Source organism: Pseudopipra pipra, chromosome 9, assembly GCF_036250125.1.
Source record: "Pseudopipra pipra isolate bDixPip1 chromosome 9, bDixPip1.hap1, whole genome shotgun sequence".
Taxonomy (NCBI): domain Eukaryota; kingdom Metazoa; phylum Chordata; class Aves; order Passeriformes; family Pipridae; genus Pseudopipra; species Pseudopipra pipra.
The window spans coordinates 14,260,236-14,276,978 of NC_087557.1; the positions used below are offsets into that span (position 1 = coordinate 14,260,236).

General features: G+C 38.2%; 1 protein-coding gene across 3 annotated transcripts in view; it reads left to right on the forward strand.

Annotated features, from left to right (window-relative positions):
• ABCA4 (ATP binding cassette subfamily A member 4) overlaps window positions 1-16,743 on the forward strand; it is a 73,505-nt gene that overhangs the window by 23,154 nt on the left and 33,608 nt on the right. For all 3 annotated transcript variants that reach the window (XM_064663945.1, XM_064663944.1, XM_064663943.1), the window contains 9 exons: window positions 1,176-1,315; window positions 2,440-2,556; window positions 3,320-3,517; window positions 5,765-5,970; window positions 6,133-6,309; window positions 8,428-8,650; window positions 10,437-10,658; window positions 12,267-12,471; window positions 14,697-14,795. In XM_064663945.1, the coding sequence (XP_064520015.1) occupies window positions 1,176-1,315; window positions 2,440-2,556; window positions 3,320-3,517; window positions 5,765-5,970; window positions 6,133-6,309; window positions 8,428-8,650; window positions 10,437-10,658; window positions 12,267-12,471; window positions 14,697-14,795 (1,587 nt within the window). The remainder of the gene's footprint in view (window positions 1-1,175; window positions 1,316-2,439; window positions 2,557-3,319; window positions 3,518-5,764; window positions 5,971-6,132; window positions 6,310-8,427; window positions 8,651-10,436; window positions 10,659-12,266; window positions 12,472-14,696; window positions 14,796-16,743) is intronic.

A 16,743-nucleotide genomic window follows, 5' to 3' on the forward strand; every position in this document is an offset into this window, starting at 1 on the left:
TATCTTCTATTATATGCCGCTGATACAACTAAGAAAAAGATGCCTCTGAAGAAGATTTAGGAAAATGCTGCATTCTGGAACTACTTTTCTCCAAAATACTTTTTCTAAATTCTGTTTTTTTCTTTTAACTTGTTTGACGGCCTGGAGCACAGGAATTTAAAAATCTCTCTTTTTAAATAATACTCCATTTGATACAGGGTGGCTGTTCTCTTCCTGCATAGAAGTACATATATTTTGTAGCAAAAATATTCTACAGCATGATTACATTTTACATAGAAAATATTTCAGCTTTGATTTCCTCACTTCTTGCTACAGTGATAAGAGAGAATGCAAAGATGAACCAGTTTTTTTACCTTTCGTTATTTTATCTTTTTACTATGTCCTTTTCCATTTGCCATTTAGTTTTTCTCTACACTGAGCTCACCAGCAATTTTTTCTGTACTACCATCCATGTTATAGCTGGCAGTATATTTCTGTGTCCCTTCTGCTGTGGTACATATGTTGCACAGTCATGAAGTACAGATGAGCACTTTGCTTATAGAGGGACTCCTACCTTTCCCTGTTTGTGTTGATACTTGGCTCTACTTTTGTCTGAACCTTCAAAAGACCTGTAAAGGCCGGGTACTTCATTTCTTCACCGAGGAACAAAATAATTGCATGTTATCCAAGTAAACTAATTACTTCATAGTCCAGGAATAAGATAAAAATATTTACACTAAAATGTTTAATTCTAAATTATTGTAGGATCCAATTCTGAACTGTTCCAGAGTTCAACATCCAAGCCTGCTGGATCCACTTTGTATCAGTATCAACTACAATACAAAGGAGCTAAGTCATTAGAAGTCAAACAATTAAAGCTCCAAATTGCTCAGTGAGTTTTGAACTGTCTGGTTTCCTTCCATTTGAAATACCATATAAATGACAGCAACTTTCAAATGGTTATTTATGTTTGCCTTCCAATTTCCATAGTGTGTACTTTACAACTCCAGCAGCTACTTAATAGTCTTTTCTATCTATTCAGATGTTGTACTTCTACATTGCAGAATGTGCTTTAACCCATTCAGATTCAAAATGCTTTAAACTGTCTGTATTGCCAATAAAAAGCCCGGCAGGATGTTATATATAGTAGGATTTGAGTAAGGTTACATAAAGACTGTGTTTTTTTCTGTCTTTAGCACCCTTTTGTAATGCATTGATCCAGAACTTGGAATCAAACCCTTTAACCAAAATAGCCTGGAGTGCTGTGAAGCCCCTGCTGATGGGAAAAATCCTCTTTGCTCCTGATTCACCTTCTGTACGGCAAATCCTAAAAAATGTAAGAAGTTTTGAAATGCGAAAGTGTGTATTTCTAAAAAATTGCATCCTAAAACACCTTTTGAAAAACAGTGACCCGGCTACCTCAGTCTAATCAGATTTTCTTCTCAGAACTCCTTTTTTTCTGATGGCAATCAGAGGAAGGACAGTTACTCTTTGTTTAAAAAACAGGAGACAGATCTTCACTGACTCTTCACATCTTGGTCCATGCTACATGCTTTTTCCAGCTCACTCAAGCAGCCTTTTGTTGGCGTGATTCCATATTTACAGTAGTAAAAATAGTAATATTTATATTTATTTTACAGAGGTAGGAAAATGAACAGCTCTGTGCCAGTAAATATTTAAATGGGACAGCTGTGAGGTTTGGACAGACTCATTGAGACCTAACACTGAGAGACTGCAAACCAATAACAACATCATAGTTAGTATTATATCTGTTGAAATGATAAATAATTTTCACTTAATGAAAATAGGATGGAGCCTGGACTCTTCAGTGAAATGCTTGAAGTTGGGTGAAATGAATCTGAGCAGTTAAATCAAGGTCACATGTGACCTAGGTTTTGGCCACCTCATAACCAGCAATTCACTTACTCTCATCTATACAAGGCACAGAACTGCTGCTTATAATTCACACAGGAGAACATCAGATTTACAGCAGCCCAGCATTTCAGCTCTTAACTAGTATCTTAACTATGGGAGTACCTGTCTTCTGCAATTGCCTCCCATTCATTCATCTACCCACATCACCTTTCTTTTTAGTTCTTCATGGAGAGAAATAATCCAGGGGAAAAAGAAAGGAATAAATAATTCTACCTAAAATCTGAGTATTTAAAGGAATTAAAGTTAACTAGGATTAATGTGCACTTGTTTTTTCCATTACGTATACAACATAATTTTATCCTAAGTGACTTTGATTCTGGTTGGATTTTGCAGGTTGTTTTTCTGAGGATTATTAACATTTCTGCTATTTTAACATTTTTATTTAGTTTTGAAGGTAAAAACTACAGCATTTGTAAATTATGGGTTTCCTGTAATTTACTGTCACTGAATCCTGGATGGATCATAAATTCTGTTTGTTTATCTCCTTAGACTTCTAACACTCTTTTCTGCTGTTTTTTTCATCAGGCAAACACCACTTTTGAGGAACTGGAACGCATCAGACTGTTGACCAAAGCTTGGGAAGAAATAGGACCTCAGCTGTGGTACTTCTTTCAAAACAGCCTGCAAATGAACATGATCCGTGTATGTTATAACTTAGCAGGGGTCCTCAGTAAGAGCAGCCTTTCACCATCCTTCATTTTTACTGGTGGAAAAAACAATTAATTAGAAAGATTTGACTGGAAGCACAGCCTTTGCAGCAAGGAATCTGTGGCCTTCAAAGCTGTTGGCTTGGTTACTGAGCTTGGTTTGAAGGCAACTCATAGATGCATTAGACCATCTCTGTGACCAGACCTCAGATCTGAGCAGTCAAGAGTCTGGCTAATGACTTCTTAATAAAGGCAGCAACGGCTGCTTCCTCACCTCTCCAAAATGTTCTTCAAGAACAAACAACTTGATTTTCTTGGATTTGGTACAGGTAAAGAAGGCAGTAGGACCATGCTTTTGCTGGGCCAACAGTTTACTACTTTGGGAAATTGCTTATTTCCTCATCTCTTAGATTTGACTTTGATCAGCTGCAATTACTATCTGTAGTTAAAGTTTATAAAGCAGTTCATACTAGAAAAAACATTTGTTTTCCCTCATTTTTCTATATTGAATTAGACATTTGTAACATATCCTCTTGCTTAGAAGGAAGCAACGCAATAGTCAAGGGTAAATTTCTTTTCATGCATTCTTCAAATCTCACATCCAGTTATGCAATTACCCATTTGTAAAATGAAGTCCTTAGCATACCCTTTCGCACTTGTTTCTGTCTCGAAAGAGCTATGGAAATGGAAACCTTTCTAGCTAAACAGGGCTAGAAAGGCAATCACTGTAGTGAAACTGTCCTGGTGTGTTTCTTCAGGACTCTCTGAAGCACCCTACAGTGAGGGACTTCTTGAACAGCCAGCTGGGTGCTGAAGGCTTAACCGCTGAACACATAATCAACTTTCTCCACAATGGATCTCCAAGGAGCCGCGAGAAGGGAATGGCAGACTTTGACTGGCGGAACATCTTCAGTGCTGCGGACCAAGTTCTGCGTTTGCTCAGTCAGTATTTGGAGGTAAGATCAGCCCCACCCCCACTGGGAATACTTGTAGAGGATATCTTAAACCTGGTTAGGCAGTACTGGGGTCTGTGGTAACAGACAAGAATGTTGAAATCATAAGACATCTTCATTTGTTTCAAATTTAATCTCATTATTAAAACATATGTTTTAAATAATACAGTGGTACAAGAACATCAATACTTATCATTATGAAAAGAGGTTCAATTTGATGATCTTTGATGCTATATTCAAAATGTTGCTTGAATGTCTGAACGCACTTCAATGCTGAGAGGCAGAAGATGAATGTAAAACCTCAAGGAAGTATTGTTTTGTAAGTACTAATAATCAACGGGCCACTAATTTCAGCAAGATCAGGACCAGAGAAACAAATAGTTCCTTGGTAAGTCACCCTTCAGGTTTTTAAGCACCGGAACAAAATTCCATTGAAGTCAATGAGGGAGTTTCCGCTTCTTCTGTAGCCCTTCTGACAAGATGTCTGTCTCTCTTTCCTGGAATCTGTACCCCTCTGCTCTAACATGTTGTTTTCAGTGATGCCCTCTGAGGATTTTTGAGAGCCCCAGTGCAGGAAGTGAGTGAAGTTTAATTACGTAAATAAAAAATGCTAAAGATATAGATTAAAATATCAAGGCATTGTGAAGATACTTTGAATGAGAGGTTACTCTGGAATAGTAACCAGAGTAATCCAGCTTACTGATGAGTTCATCAAGCTATGTGCAATGTGAAAAAGGTTATATTTTTTTAGAGGGCTTAATACTTGGGAACTCAGCACTTACCATATGAGAGTCAGGGTCTTTATAGAGATCAGTTACATCTTACAAGCATCTCTGAAAGAAAAGTAAATATTTAGTTATTATTTAATGAATAAATAAGCTGAGCTCAAGCTCACAGCGAAGATTGGTACTAGTTACAGCCAACAGGACTAAACCTAAATGCAGTCTGGTTCAGGCTAAAAGACCATTCATCCCTTGCGAGAAGACAGGAACTGAGAGTGTATCTGCCTTCCTACAACTATTGCAAGAGGGAACAATAAAGGTTTTGCACAAAGCTCTGCTGGTTTTTTTTCAGTAATCTTTTTGCATCATGTTAGCGGAATTATTTCTTACTCAAACTGAGTGAAATATATTGCTCGCAGCAGGTCAGTGCTGGAACATCCACAATATCAGGGCAGTTACTGTACCTGGTAATAGATCTTTGTGTCCTAGCATTCTTTGTAATGAGCTTATTCTTTAAGTCTGCTGTTTACACTGAGTTGTTAGCATTTGAGAATGTTTTCCCACCATGCCAAACACAATGGGAACAAATAACTCCCTTTCAGGGACAGCCTACTCCTTACTATAGTATGCAATGAGGAGAGGTGTGCTGCCAGCAACTATCTTTGGAGACTCCACATCTCTGCTGCAAGCTGTGGTGCAGCTGAGAATACTCTTATAGTAACCTCAAAGACTACAGCAAAAACTTGAAAAAGGTTAATGTTTTGTTTCAAATGGACTGCTAAAGAGTTCTCGTGGCCAGATTTATTTTATAGCTGAGTTAATTTTATCTCCTAGATGAGGACTGTGGAAATGGTTCCTGATACCAGGACCTCAGCAGTGCTGCAGCTTTAGCCTTTCCAATTCAGATATTTGCCTTTTTGAGGGAATCTTCCAAGCACAGTCCAAGTGGCAGAGTTCATGTGTCCATGTCTGGATGATTACAGTGGCTTAAATATATTTTTAAAAATTATTTCAATCTATCTAATTCATTAATGTGGAACATAATGCTAGCTATACATTTTGTACAGGTATGTCTAAATTTGCCCTGTCATGCTTAAATTGCAACAGCAGCTCCTGCTTTTGTGGCCACCATTACTTGATTTCTTACTTATCAGGATGGAAATATCTTGAGCTTGGAGGAAGCAATCCTTAAATATCAGAAATAAGCTACTTTCAAAATTATTCCATTCGCTCACACTGACCACAACAATGCTAAACCTGAGAAGTACAGGTTTTTGGTTTATTTTCCTTTTAGGAAGAATTATGTTTCTGAGCTTATATTGATAATGCTGGGTGTTTTGGATTTGTTATAAGATTTAGACTAAGGATGGGGAGGGAAAGTCAACTTTTAATAGTTTCACCATAAACTTTTAAAGCTGAAAATAGCAACTACTTCAGGTGAACCTACCTCCCTTTTCTATTTTCAAGCACTCATGTTTGCTTTAATGTATACCTCTTACTAATCTATTCTCTCTGTAATTATTTGTAGTGCTTGACCTTGGATAAATTTGAAGGTTATCTTGATGAAACTCAACTGACTCATCAAGCCCTTTATCTACTGGAGGAAAACAAATTCTGGGCTGGTGTGGTTTTTCCAGACCTAGAACCTACAACCAGCAATCTCCCACCACATGTGACATACAAGATCCGGATGGACATAGATGCAGTGGAGAAAACAAACAAAATCAAAGACAGGTGAGTGATGGTTGCTTCTCAGTTCTTACTTGCCATAACATGAATATGAGACATAAGGATATTAGAACCTGCATTAGATACATAAGTGAAATCCAACTGTTTTTGTTAATAGTTACTATGTAATGCAGTGCAGAATGATTTCCATGTGAAATTTCTTTTGAGGTACTGGGATCCTGGTCCAAGAGCTGATCCTGTGGATGATTTACGTTATATATGGGGAGGTTTTGCGTATCTCCAAGACATGATTGAGCATGGGATTATAAAGACCCAGACCACTACTGAAGTGCCATTGGGAATTTATCTGCAGCAAATGCCATATCCGTGTTTTGTGGACGATGTGTGAGTAAAAGTAGTTTGTCTTAATTCTGTTGAATGCTTGGATTGCTGGATGCTTTAAGACTCTCAAGCACCAGAATTAATCCTAGTCCTAAAGTGTATATACAAGAGCAATAACTGAGACGTAACTTTATAAATTTGATTTTTTTCCTTATCCTGTCATAACCCAAACTCCAGAAGCCACCTTTGCCAAGACTCTACCCCTAATCCCAATCCTGGCCTTTGTTGCATCCAGACAACATCCAATTTTTAGCAACTCTGAGCTTTTGGCCTTTAAAGAATCAACTCCATTTTGTTTTAGGGTAAATTCATTGAAAAATTGCGATACTGAATTCACAGAAAATGTTTTCAGCTTTTTCACCCCAAAATCTCACTGGGTAATTTCTTTTTCCTGTTTAAATTCTCTCACTCCTTTTTTCAATTTCTTTGTTAAGTACTGTCTTCTTGATCAGACTCTCCCTTTCCCTCTCCTTCTTCCTCTCCCTCTTCTCCCTCTTCTTCTTTCCCCTTGTCTAGTCAATGATATGGACCTGTTGTTCTCCTTATCCACCTTTTCTTTTTCGCTACTGGGGCAATTCCTGTAGTTGCTGTTTGGGTCCCTGTCTCAGCCATAGTGTCCTCAGATGCAGTTTGGGTCCCTGCCTCAACTGTGAGTCTGAGAGTACTGAACCCTGGCTCTGTGGGCACAGGCCAGGCTCCGGTACAGGGCGAGAAGCTGCTGGTTTTCAGTGGGGTGGGCAGGCACCCTTCCATCAGGTGATGTGTCACTTTGCTAGGTTTGATTGCCTGTTCAGTCCCAAGTCCCAAGGTGTGGAAGTGATAACCACACTAGGAACCTGCCCAAATCCTTCCATATGCCCTGCCACCCAGGGACCCGCTGCTCACTGCCCTGCCCTGCCAGGGCACATTTCATTATCCCCTCACACAGAATTTGCTTTCTCATACACCAAGACAACACAGGATTCCACAAACCCCATAATATGCTGGCAGTGTTAATTAGTAATAGTAATTAAACACCTCACATAAGGATGGAAAAGGACCCTGGAAGCCTGAATAATAAAACCATCCACATCAGTCACAGCTAGGGAGAGGGAGGAGATGTATTCCCTCATCCTCTTCACAAGATAACTCCTCCAGCACAGCAAAAGGCCGTCAATGCCAGGGTGAAGCAACAGAGACATTTGTTGTGTTAACATGTTCCCAGACTCAGCAAAATAAAGAGATAAGCAGTGCAGCTGACAAACTGTGTCCTGCACAGAACCTTGCTACTTAATAACTACTATAACTGTAGCATGCTTATGTAAAACTGCTGCTGTCTCACCCCGTGCTGGGTGCCAAGAAGGACTGTGGTGAATTGACCTTGACTGGATGCCAGGTGCCCACCAAGCTGCTCTATCACTCCCTTCCTTAAGCAAGAGAAGAAATGAAGATGGAAAACAAGTTGTGGGTCAAGATAAGGCTTATTAGTAAAGAGCCTTGGTGTTCTTGGTGTTGATGCTGTGCCAGCACTGTTCAGCAGTAGCCAAAATGCTGATGTGTTATCAACACCTTTCTAGCTACCAATGCAAAGCCCAGCACTGTGAGGGCTGCTATGGGCAAAATTAACTCCATCTCAGCTAGATCCAATACCCTGAGTCATGGTTTGTATGAATTTCAGCAGCCTTGCTGGCAACCTCAGGTGCTGTTAATGGTTAATTTGTTTAATTCTTTTGCCAGTGAATTTTAGGAGCATAAAAAGACAGTGATACTCCTAAATTGTTAACATTAGCATATGTCTTAAAATATTCTTTATAGATAATAGTAAAAGCGTTATGGGAATTCACTGTGAAGAGAGCTGTATTTTCATGAACAACCACATATTTTGTAGCCATCAATAACCCTCAGAACTTCTTTGTAAAATAGGAATAACATTTATCTGTCTCATGGGAATGCAGCAACCATTAGTTCATTAATATTTAGGATGCTGGAGAAGTTCACTAGTGACATGTTACTGATGTTTAGACTGAGAATTTTCAGTTCCATATTTAGTGAATGCATTCTTCCCCACTCCTTTTGCTTTTCATCTCAATATTTCTCTGTTTTACCGAAATTTAATTTATTTCTTCCTTCTTGCTTTGGTAGCTTCATGATCACCCTGAACCGCTCCTTCCCCATCTTCATGGTGCTAGCTTGGATATATTCAGTGTCCATGATTGTAAAGAGTATAGTGCTGGAGAAGGAAATGCGTCTGAAAGAGGCTATGAAGAACAGGGGTATAACTAATGGGGTGATTTGGTGCACTTGGTTCCTAGACAGCTTTCTCATGATGACTGGGAGCACATTCCTCCTCACAGTACTGATTATGGTAAGGATTGCTTCTCTCAAACTCACTGTTGTGTTTGCACTGCTGATACCAGTTTGCTGTTGAGAAAGAAGAGTAGCCATTGATAGGGAGATGTGAATAGTGATGGCCTGTTCAGATCAGGGCACGTAGCCGGCACATTCTTCTAAGCAGACCTCATAATGGCATCAGCACTTGGCAGAGACAGAACCATAAGTTCACTAGTAAAGATTGTGAGATTCCTCATAGAACAATCCATCAGGCTGATTTCTCTGTATATTGTATTTTCTACAGGCAGATGCACATCTCCCAATAAATAGTAATCATTGCTTTAAATCAAAGAGGTAGTAATTTGAAGAATTTTAATCTTGTAACTCACTATATGTGATTCATGTATAATATCCAATCCTTGCCTGCTTAGAAATTGTGCCACTATTTCAGTGGAAAAAGAGACTGCAAGAACACAACTTTCAGGAAAACATAAAAAAAAATCAACCTGCCTTTTGTTTTGGTGGCTCAGGATTACCATAATTTTGTAAATTTTCAGGACAGTTTGGATGTTGTCTCTGAGGACTATCTCTTATCTCATTTACCTGAGAATCAAGCTCTATATTTAGAGCTTGCTGCTATATTTGATTATATAAATCTGTAGCATTTTGATAAGGAAGAATGCCCTTGCGTCTTTTCTGATGTGGGGAACTGATATTGGTATAAATGCACAATTAGGGTTCGCTCTGCTTTGTCTTATCAACATTCCCTGGTGTGTTGTTCTAGTTCCTGGTGGTTCCATTACAGCTTGGGTGTATAGAGGGATTAATTTATTTGCTACACTGGTTTAATTAAAAATCAGGAGAGAAATAATATCAGAGAGGAATGTGCTTTACCTGTAATTCACTTCCTTTCCAAGATTTCACTATGGCCATGTAAGGCACCTCTGTGAATACATCCTTATGAGACATTGCATCACTATTGATAGAGAAGTCAGTCTGTGAGACTCGGTGGGATGTTGCAACAACGTTGAGACCTATTTATAGCCTTAAAGACCTATTTTAGCCTTATGTAAGTTGACCTAATAAATAGATCTCAACATTGTTTTTTTAGGAGTAAATAGATAATTGGCAGCAGTTCATGCTCTTCTTGAGAGGGAGCATCTACAAAAGCTCTAATGAAGAAAGACTGATAAAAGTTCACCCAGTGGGTCAGTTAGCACACAAGGATCTCTGAGAAACTTCACTTGGCTTCCTCAGCTGTGATACCCTTCTGGAGTTTGAATATCATTTAGGTGCAGAAGCTTTATAATTTCCTGTGGTTTTGTTGTTGGCTTTTTAAAGATGTTTTGCCACACTTCCTTACATTGTCTTTTCTGCATGTAGAGCAAGTGGATTGAGGAGAGGATGAGAAGAGATCAATGAAACTTTATTATTAACTTTAATACTTTTATTTAAAATGTATGAGTTTCCAGGCAGGCACATCTTGCTTGGAATCATTTACTTATTAAGACAGGGACATAATGTCTATTTTCAATCAGTTATGATCTTAATTCAGTCATTGAATAGGAATATAAACTCCACAACCTATTGTACTAACCTGAAGTCACAATTCAGGAACAGGGATAAAGTTAGATGAAGGATTTGTGATTGTAATGACCTCCGTGGTTGAAAATACTACCTGGGAGAGTTAGAAGTCATATTAGGTAAGAAGGACTGGCTTATTACTCATTACATGTTACATGTCGATGACAATTCTGACCTTTTCTGCCAGTTCAGGAAGCAGCAATACTTCTAAATTTTTGTTTTCCTTTTGCTTACAGCGTGGACAAGTACTACATTATAGCAATCCACTTCTCTTCTTTCTCTTCCTACTGACATTCACCACAGCCACCATAATGCAGTGTTTCTTGTTCAGCACCTTCTTCTCCAAAGCAAATCTGGCAGCTGCCTGCAGTGGAGTCATCTACTTCACCTTGTACCTGCCCCACATCATTTGCTTTGTCTGGCAAGACCGCGTGACTGTCAATCTGAAGATCCTAGCAGTAAGCCTTTCTGTGTTGTCTTTGCTCCCCTTCTCATGGTGCATATGTGAATTACAAAATATTGCACACCTCTTCCTCTCTGCTTTTGTGACTTGGAGAGGGAGACCTCTAAATCTCTCTCAAATAATTAAGGATTGTAAGTGCATAAGCCTTTAGCAGGCCTAGTGCAAGAGATATCTTCATGGTTTTCAGAAAATCCAATAAAATTTTGTTTTACTTTTTGAATGCTAGGAAATTAACATTAACATACTGTTTAAATTGTTTTGAACACCCCTTAGAAGTCAAAGCAAATTTAACTTCTGATATGCTTAGTAAATATGAAGGCAATTCACAAAATGGGGAGAGTTATCTTTCTCATGTGCTATAACCTAGTTAACACCAAAATATCTAAGGATGAGAAGACCTCAGGTACACATTCTTTCTTTACCTGACTGTAGAGTTAGGATTTGAACTCAAGTGCCAAAGCTCTGAGAAATACTTTTCATCTAAGTAGTTGTAGACATCCTCCACACAGTGCTTCCTTGTTGGTTCTCTTCCATTTTAGCTAAGATACATAACAAGTCAGAGGAGCTGGAAACTTCTTGCTGTTTTTTGAAATGGAACTGTGATCTTACAAAATTATTCAGACTAATTTTTTGTTGCTCAATGAAACGGGAAGGGTGTTTGAGGCCAGTCTCCCCATCTGTACTGAGCGTTCTAACAACACAGGTAAAAGAACTGTCTTCTCCCCTTGCACTAGGAAATCTATAGAAAAAGGAAGAAAGAAAACAGAACACTTTGAAAGCTCTACCTAAGTGTAAATATGGCTATTAATCAGCTTTCTTACCAGGGACGATAAAGGCAGGGTGTGCATGTTTAGGGGGCCTGAAGTAAAATGTTAAAATTTTAAGGACAGCGAATATATTGCTGAAAACCAAATATTCTTTACGTAGCACACTATGATAATACCTCACTGAGAGTTGCTATTGGGATCCCTCGTTTTCCTGAGGTCTGGCATTCCTGGCTGAACTACAAGTCCTGTGAAACAGCACTATATCTCTTCTTCCTCTATTTTTGCAATGCAACATTGAAGATAATATGTAGATACTCTACTGGTTTATTAGATACTCTACTGGTTTATTTGTTGTGTGAGAACCAGCTAACAGACATGACAGGGGAAGGGATGGTTGTGGTTTTCCTTATCCTGAGCATCTGGTGTACTTTCTGACTTGTTACTCATAGTGGCCCTTCCCCATACACTCAGGAAATATTTTTTTCCTCCAAAATAGGCAAAGTTGTACGCTGCAAACTTTCTAGATGCATCTGTAGTATTTTCTGAACAGAGACATTAATGAAAAAAACCCCAGTCTGTGAAGGTTGACTAGTAGTTAAAGAAAGCACAACCAAGGTTGAATTCAGTCTGTTGTGGCTAAAAACTACTTAGAATTGCTTCCATTTAGAGAATTAAACATTACAGGCCAATATAAAAGTGAAACAACTTTTCCCATGTCATTTGTTAGGTATTATTAAGTTTTGAAGTCCGGTCCCTAAAGGTTGTCTTTTTTTTTTTTTTTTTTTTTACAAAATGTCCCCCTGTCTGAGTTGAATGTAATTTTTCCTTTATTCCAGAGTTTGCTTTCTCAAGTAGCTTTTGGTTTCGGTACAGAATACTTGTCACGCTATGAAGAACAAGGTCTTGGCCTACAGTGGGGTAACATCAGAACCAGTCCCTTGGAAGGAGATGATTATAGTTTTCTTTTTTCCATTAACATGATGCTTTTTGATGCTTTTCTCTATGGAATACTTTCTTGGTATCTTGATAACGTTTTTCCAGGTATGTCCATTTCTTATCCATATGAAGTGGCGGTAGTTGTTGTAAACTCTGTTAATCTAATCACTCTCTGAGTAATTCACTGTAAAAACAGGGTGTTGTAGACCATGAATCTTATCCACTTTAGCACCACTGGTTTATTAAGTCTTCCACTTTTCTCTCTTTCTTTTTTCTTTCTCCTGTTTTATTCCTGAAAAGAATGAAAAAGGAAGAAAGAGTAAAAAGGAGGATGCAATTTCTGGTCCCATTTTATAATTTGAATAGAAAATAAATCTAGAAAAATATCATCTGTTAAAATCCAAATTGTGTATATGTTTTCTTTTGAGAAATTTCAACCATTTCTAATGAGATTTCTTTAAATTTCTAAAAATATAGAAGTAACAGTTCTCATTCACATATATATTATGGCCACCTTAGGCAAAATGTTTCTTAAAGGATGGTACTATTTCCTAAGACACATACTTTGTCCCAAGCAGTTATGAAAGTTCATGTCCGGATTTATTTTATTTCTAAAGGGGAATCATGGTTCTTGTGTGAGTTCACAAGAGGATTTTTTTTGTTATCAGTTACAAAATTCTGGAACTTTCTTTGTGACAAAATGATTTGTCCTTCTAGCTTAAATGGTTATCTTACTTCATATTGAATATTGTTACAGTGTAATAAATGTAAACTCTTATGCTGTACCCAGCAAGTGAGGTTTCTTTTCATTAATTACTCCTGCATGCAAACTGCAGTTCCAAAATGTGTTCTTGGCAGGTGGATGTTTTTTTCCTTTTCCTTTTCTACAACTCTGTTTATTTAAAGAAGAGTAGACAATGTACTATTTCCATGAACACAGCAGAAATTAAACAACAGCAGTTTCTTTGTTCATAGATACAAATTGGGTTTTTTCTGTCAGCACTTCACACAGAAGTAACACCTTTCAGGGCTTCTAGTTAGTACCTTCCCATCCTTCCAATATTTGCTCTGAGTATCTGATTGGCTTTCTGCTCCTCTGTTTCTGTAGAATTTCTCATGGTGTTTCTCTGTCACACACGTGCAGACCTACCAAATCAATGCTGTAGTCTTTGAGGTTACTATGGATAATCCTTTGTGTCATGTCCAGTTCCCTGGATAATCCTTTGAGCCATATGGTTCTGTTCCTACTCAAGTGTGTTCTGCAGCTAACCACCCATTGGCATAATGGTGCTTTGGCTATTTGAGCATTCTGCTCCATAACAAATATCACTTGGGTTTTGCATTCATCCTGAATAAGAATCTGTCGTTTTAGCCACCAGTTTCAGAGGGATATAATCCAGTCCATAGCAAGTGCAAGGCAAACTGTTTGTAGATGAAGACAGAGCATTTGTGTGCATTAATAGGGGTATAAGTGGTTGCCTGAAATACAGATAACATTTGTTAATTCAGAAATAGGCAGACACTTTCATAAACAGTGGTTTTCAATTAAGAAAAACTGACCATCTTTCAGTGAGTATTACCAACTCCCTTTGCTTATTTTGAATAAATAGCACAAGGATAATAATATCTGGGTTCACAGGGATGCCAGTTTTAAACATAGCAGCTCAAATTCTTGCATTCTATAAATCAGTATGATCCAGGAAAGCAGTGTTGACTTGCTGTAACTCTGATCTGGCCTGACAAGAACTGGTAATGTTATTGTACTTTCTCTTATCCAAACTGAATTAACCTGTGACAAAAAAAGCCCATTTTTGCTTAAGAAGACGATTACTGTGTTGTCACTTTTCCTAAAAGGCTGTGTGCTGAAATAACAGTCAGAGTGTCTTTTCCCATTGTGACTTGTGAATCTAGCCCCAGGATAATAAGTGTAAATATAAAATGCTTTTCACTCATGTCAACCCTCAAGCGCTAAGTGGGCCTTAAAAGAAAATTGCTGAGTGAGGCTGGGATCCCACTTAAGCAATCAGCTGCCTCCTGGTTGGTAAGGATTCAGGGAGTAGCTTCATTCTGTAATTCAACTATATTGTACTTAAGCAAGGTAAGGCAAATCACATCACATATTTTCTTAATATTTTACTGCTGCCCAAAATTAAAAAAATATCTGTAAACAAAATCTGTTCTATCAGGTACTTGGTGGATGGTTTGACCTTCTGATATGCACAGTAGGACTGCAAGTGTTTATAATTATGCTCAGATTTAGTGTAATTGTATTCGTGCCTACTGAGAAATGGGATTGTGAAGTGCACTTTACCTACTTACTTTTGTTTTAGGGGACTATGGGCTACCACAGCCTTGGTATTTCCCTGTGCAGAAATCTTACTGGCTTGGCTCTAGAAACCCACAAGATGAGAAAACAGCAACTGCAGATGGTGAGTTCTTTTAAAACTTGGGTGTTTAGAAATAACTTCATTGATCTGCCTAAAGGTGACATTACCTGAGCTGCTGCAAAGGTGAGAGACAGCCATACACTGGGAATCTCAGCAGGTGCCTTTGAACTTGGAGTGGCCTGCTATTATTCGAATTAGTAGAGGTGAGTCCCTGTTCCATTTGAGAGCCTTTGAAGTGTGGGTTAACAAGCAGCATCAGACCCCCAATCTCTCTACCCAACACTTTTTGAGACATTCAAGGTATTGCTCAACACAACCTTTGTGAAATGTTGATCTTATTTACACTGAGTTTCCTCATCTTTTTAAACCTGATTCTTTTCTATCTAATTTGACACTAATTTAGTCTTTTTACTTTCAGTTTCTAAGCAAGATCATGATTTATGCCACACTTGTACCATCTTGAATAACTCAGAAAAGAGCCACTAAATTGATTAGGAGCTGCAGCACATAACATGATGAGAGAGCTGGGTCTACTCAGCCTTGAGAAAGCTAAGATAGATCTAGACTGCTCAGATGTGTCTGGAGGAAGCACGAGAGGCAACGGATATAAACTGGAAAACAGGAATTCTGATTCAATATAAGAAAATAAATATTTGTTATGAAGGTAGTTAGAACACTGGAACAGGTTGCTCAGGAAGTTTGTAAAATCTGCATTTTTTGAGATAGTTGCCATGATCTGAATTGGCCCTATTTTTTGATGATGGAACGGGCAACCTTTGGAAGTCACTTCTGATCTAAATTATTCTATTATTATCTCAGCTAGCTTGATTGTGCTGGTAGTTATTTCATCCTCTCTTCTACAAAACATTGCCTTGGGTTTTCTCAAGCAGGGACAATTGGAAAGGTCATCTTTGATTAATTCCTTTGTAGGAGACTGTGATTCTTATCTATTTGAAGAACCAAGACTCTTCAGTGTCTAGGCTTACTTGAACAACTGTAGAACTTTTCTCAACTCCTATCTTTCCTTCAGGAGCATTTTCTTAATTTATTGTAACTGGTTAATGTATTGGGAGGAAAACTGGATAGGGAAATGTCAGATAATGTAAATTCACAGTTGAAAATTAAGATAAACTGGTAAATTATCTTGGTACTTTTAAAATTTACTTCTACTGGAGCACTTTTGTATCCCCTACTTTGCCATTTTAGGTGATGGCATGAACTTGTTTATGTGGCTATTTGTGCACTAGGTAATTTTATACAGTTTTGTGGGCTAAAATTTCTTATAGCAGAAAGTTAGGGTGAAATTGCACAACAAAAATAAGTCCCAGACCATCTGATACATTACAATTGTTCTAGTTTCACTCTAGACTGCCAGCTTGAATTTGTGTTATGTAAACAGTTCGTTCAGGGGCTCCTGCTTTGAACATCACTGTTCTTCCTGCTTCAAGCCTGACCCAATCACTGATTTTATGTGACTGTTTTCTTTCGTGGCAGCAAGGGCTAAGGCCAAACTGGAAAGCCAGAAATTCTTGTATAGAAGTTAACATCAACTCATTCATTCCAGCCTGCTGCTCTTAATTTAAGTAGCAGTTTAGCATTTTGCTTTTCATTTAACCTTTTAATTTTGTTTTCCTTCCTCTCACTCCCTGTAAGTGTGGGAAATGTTTTTATGGCCTTTCTTGTTCACTTAAGAGTTGGACTCGATGATCCTTGTGGGTGCCTTCCAACTCAGAATAATCTGTGATTCTTCATGTGGTGAAGAATTTGGTCTAGAGCTGCATAGACGAAATGTAAAACATGTACCTAATATCAGTCAGAATCTTACTCTGAGTCTGTAATTGCAAAATTGTCAGTCGTCTTCCTTAAATATATGATCTTGACCCTCTGAAGCAGATTTTAAGCTAGATGCTGTGTTCCTAACCTCATGAGTTACTGATGGTTAATGCTCCTGGAAAGCTCAAAGCTTAGGACTACCTCCTTTTCCTCAAAA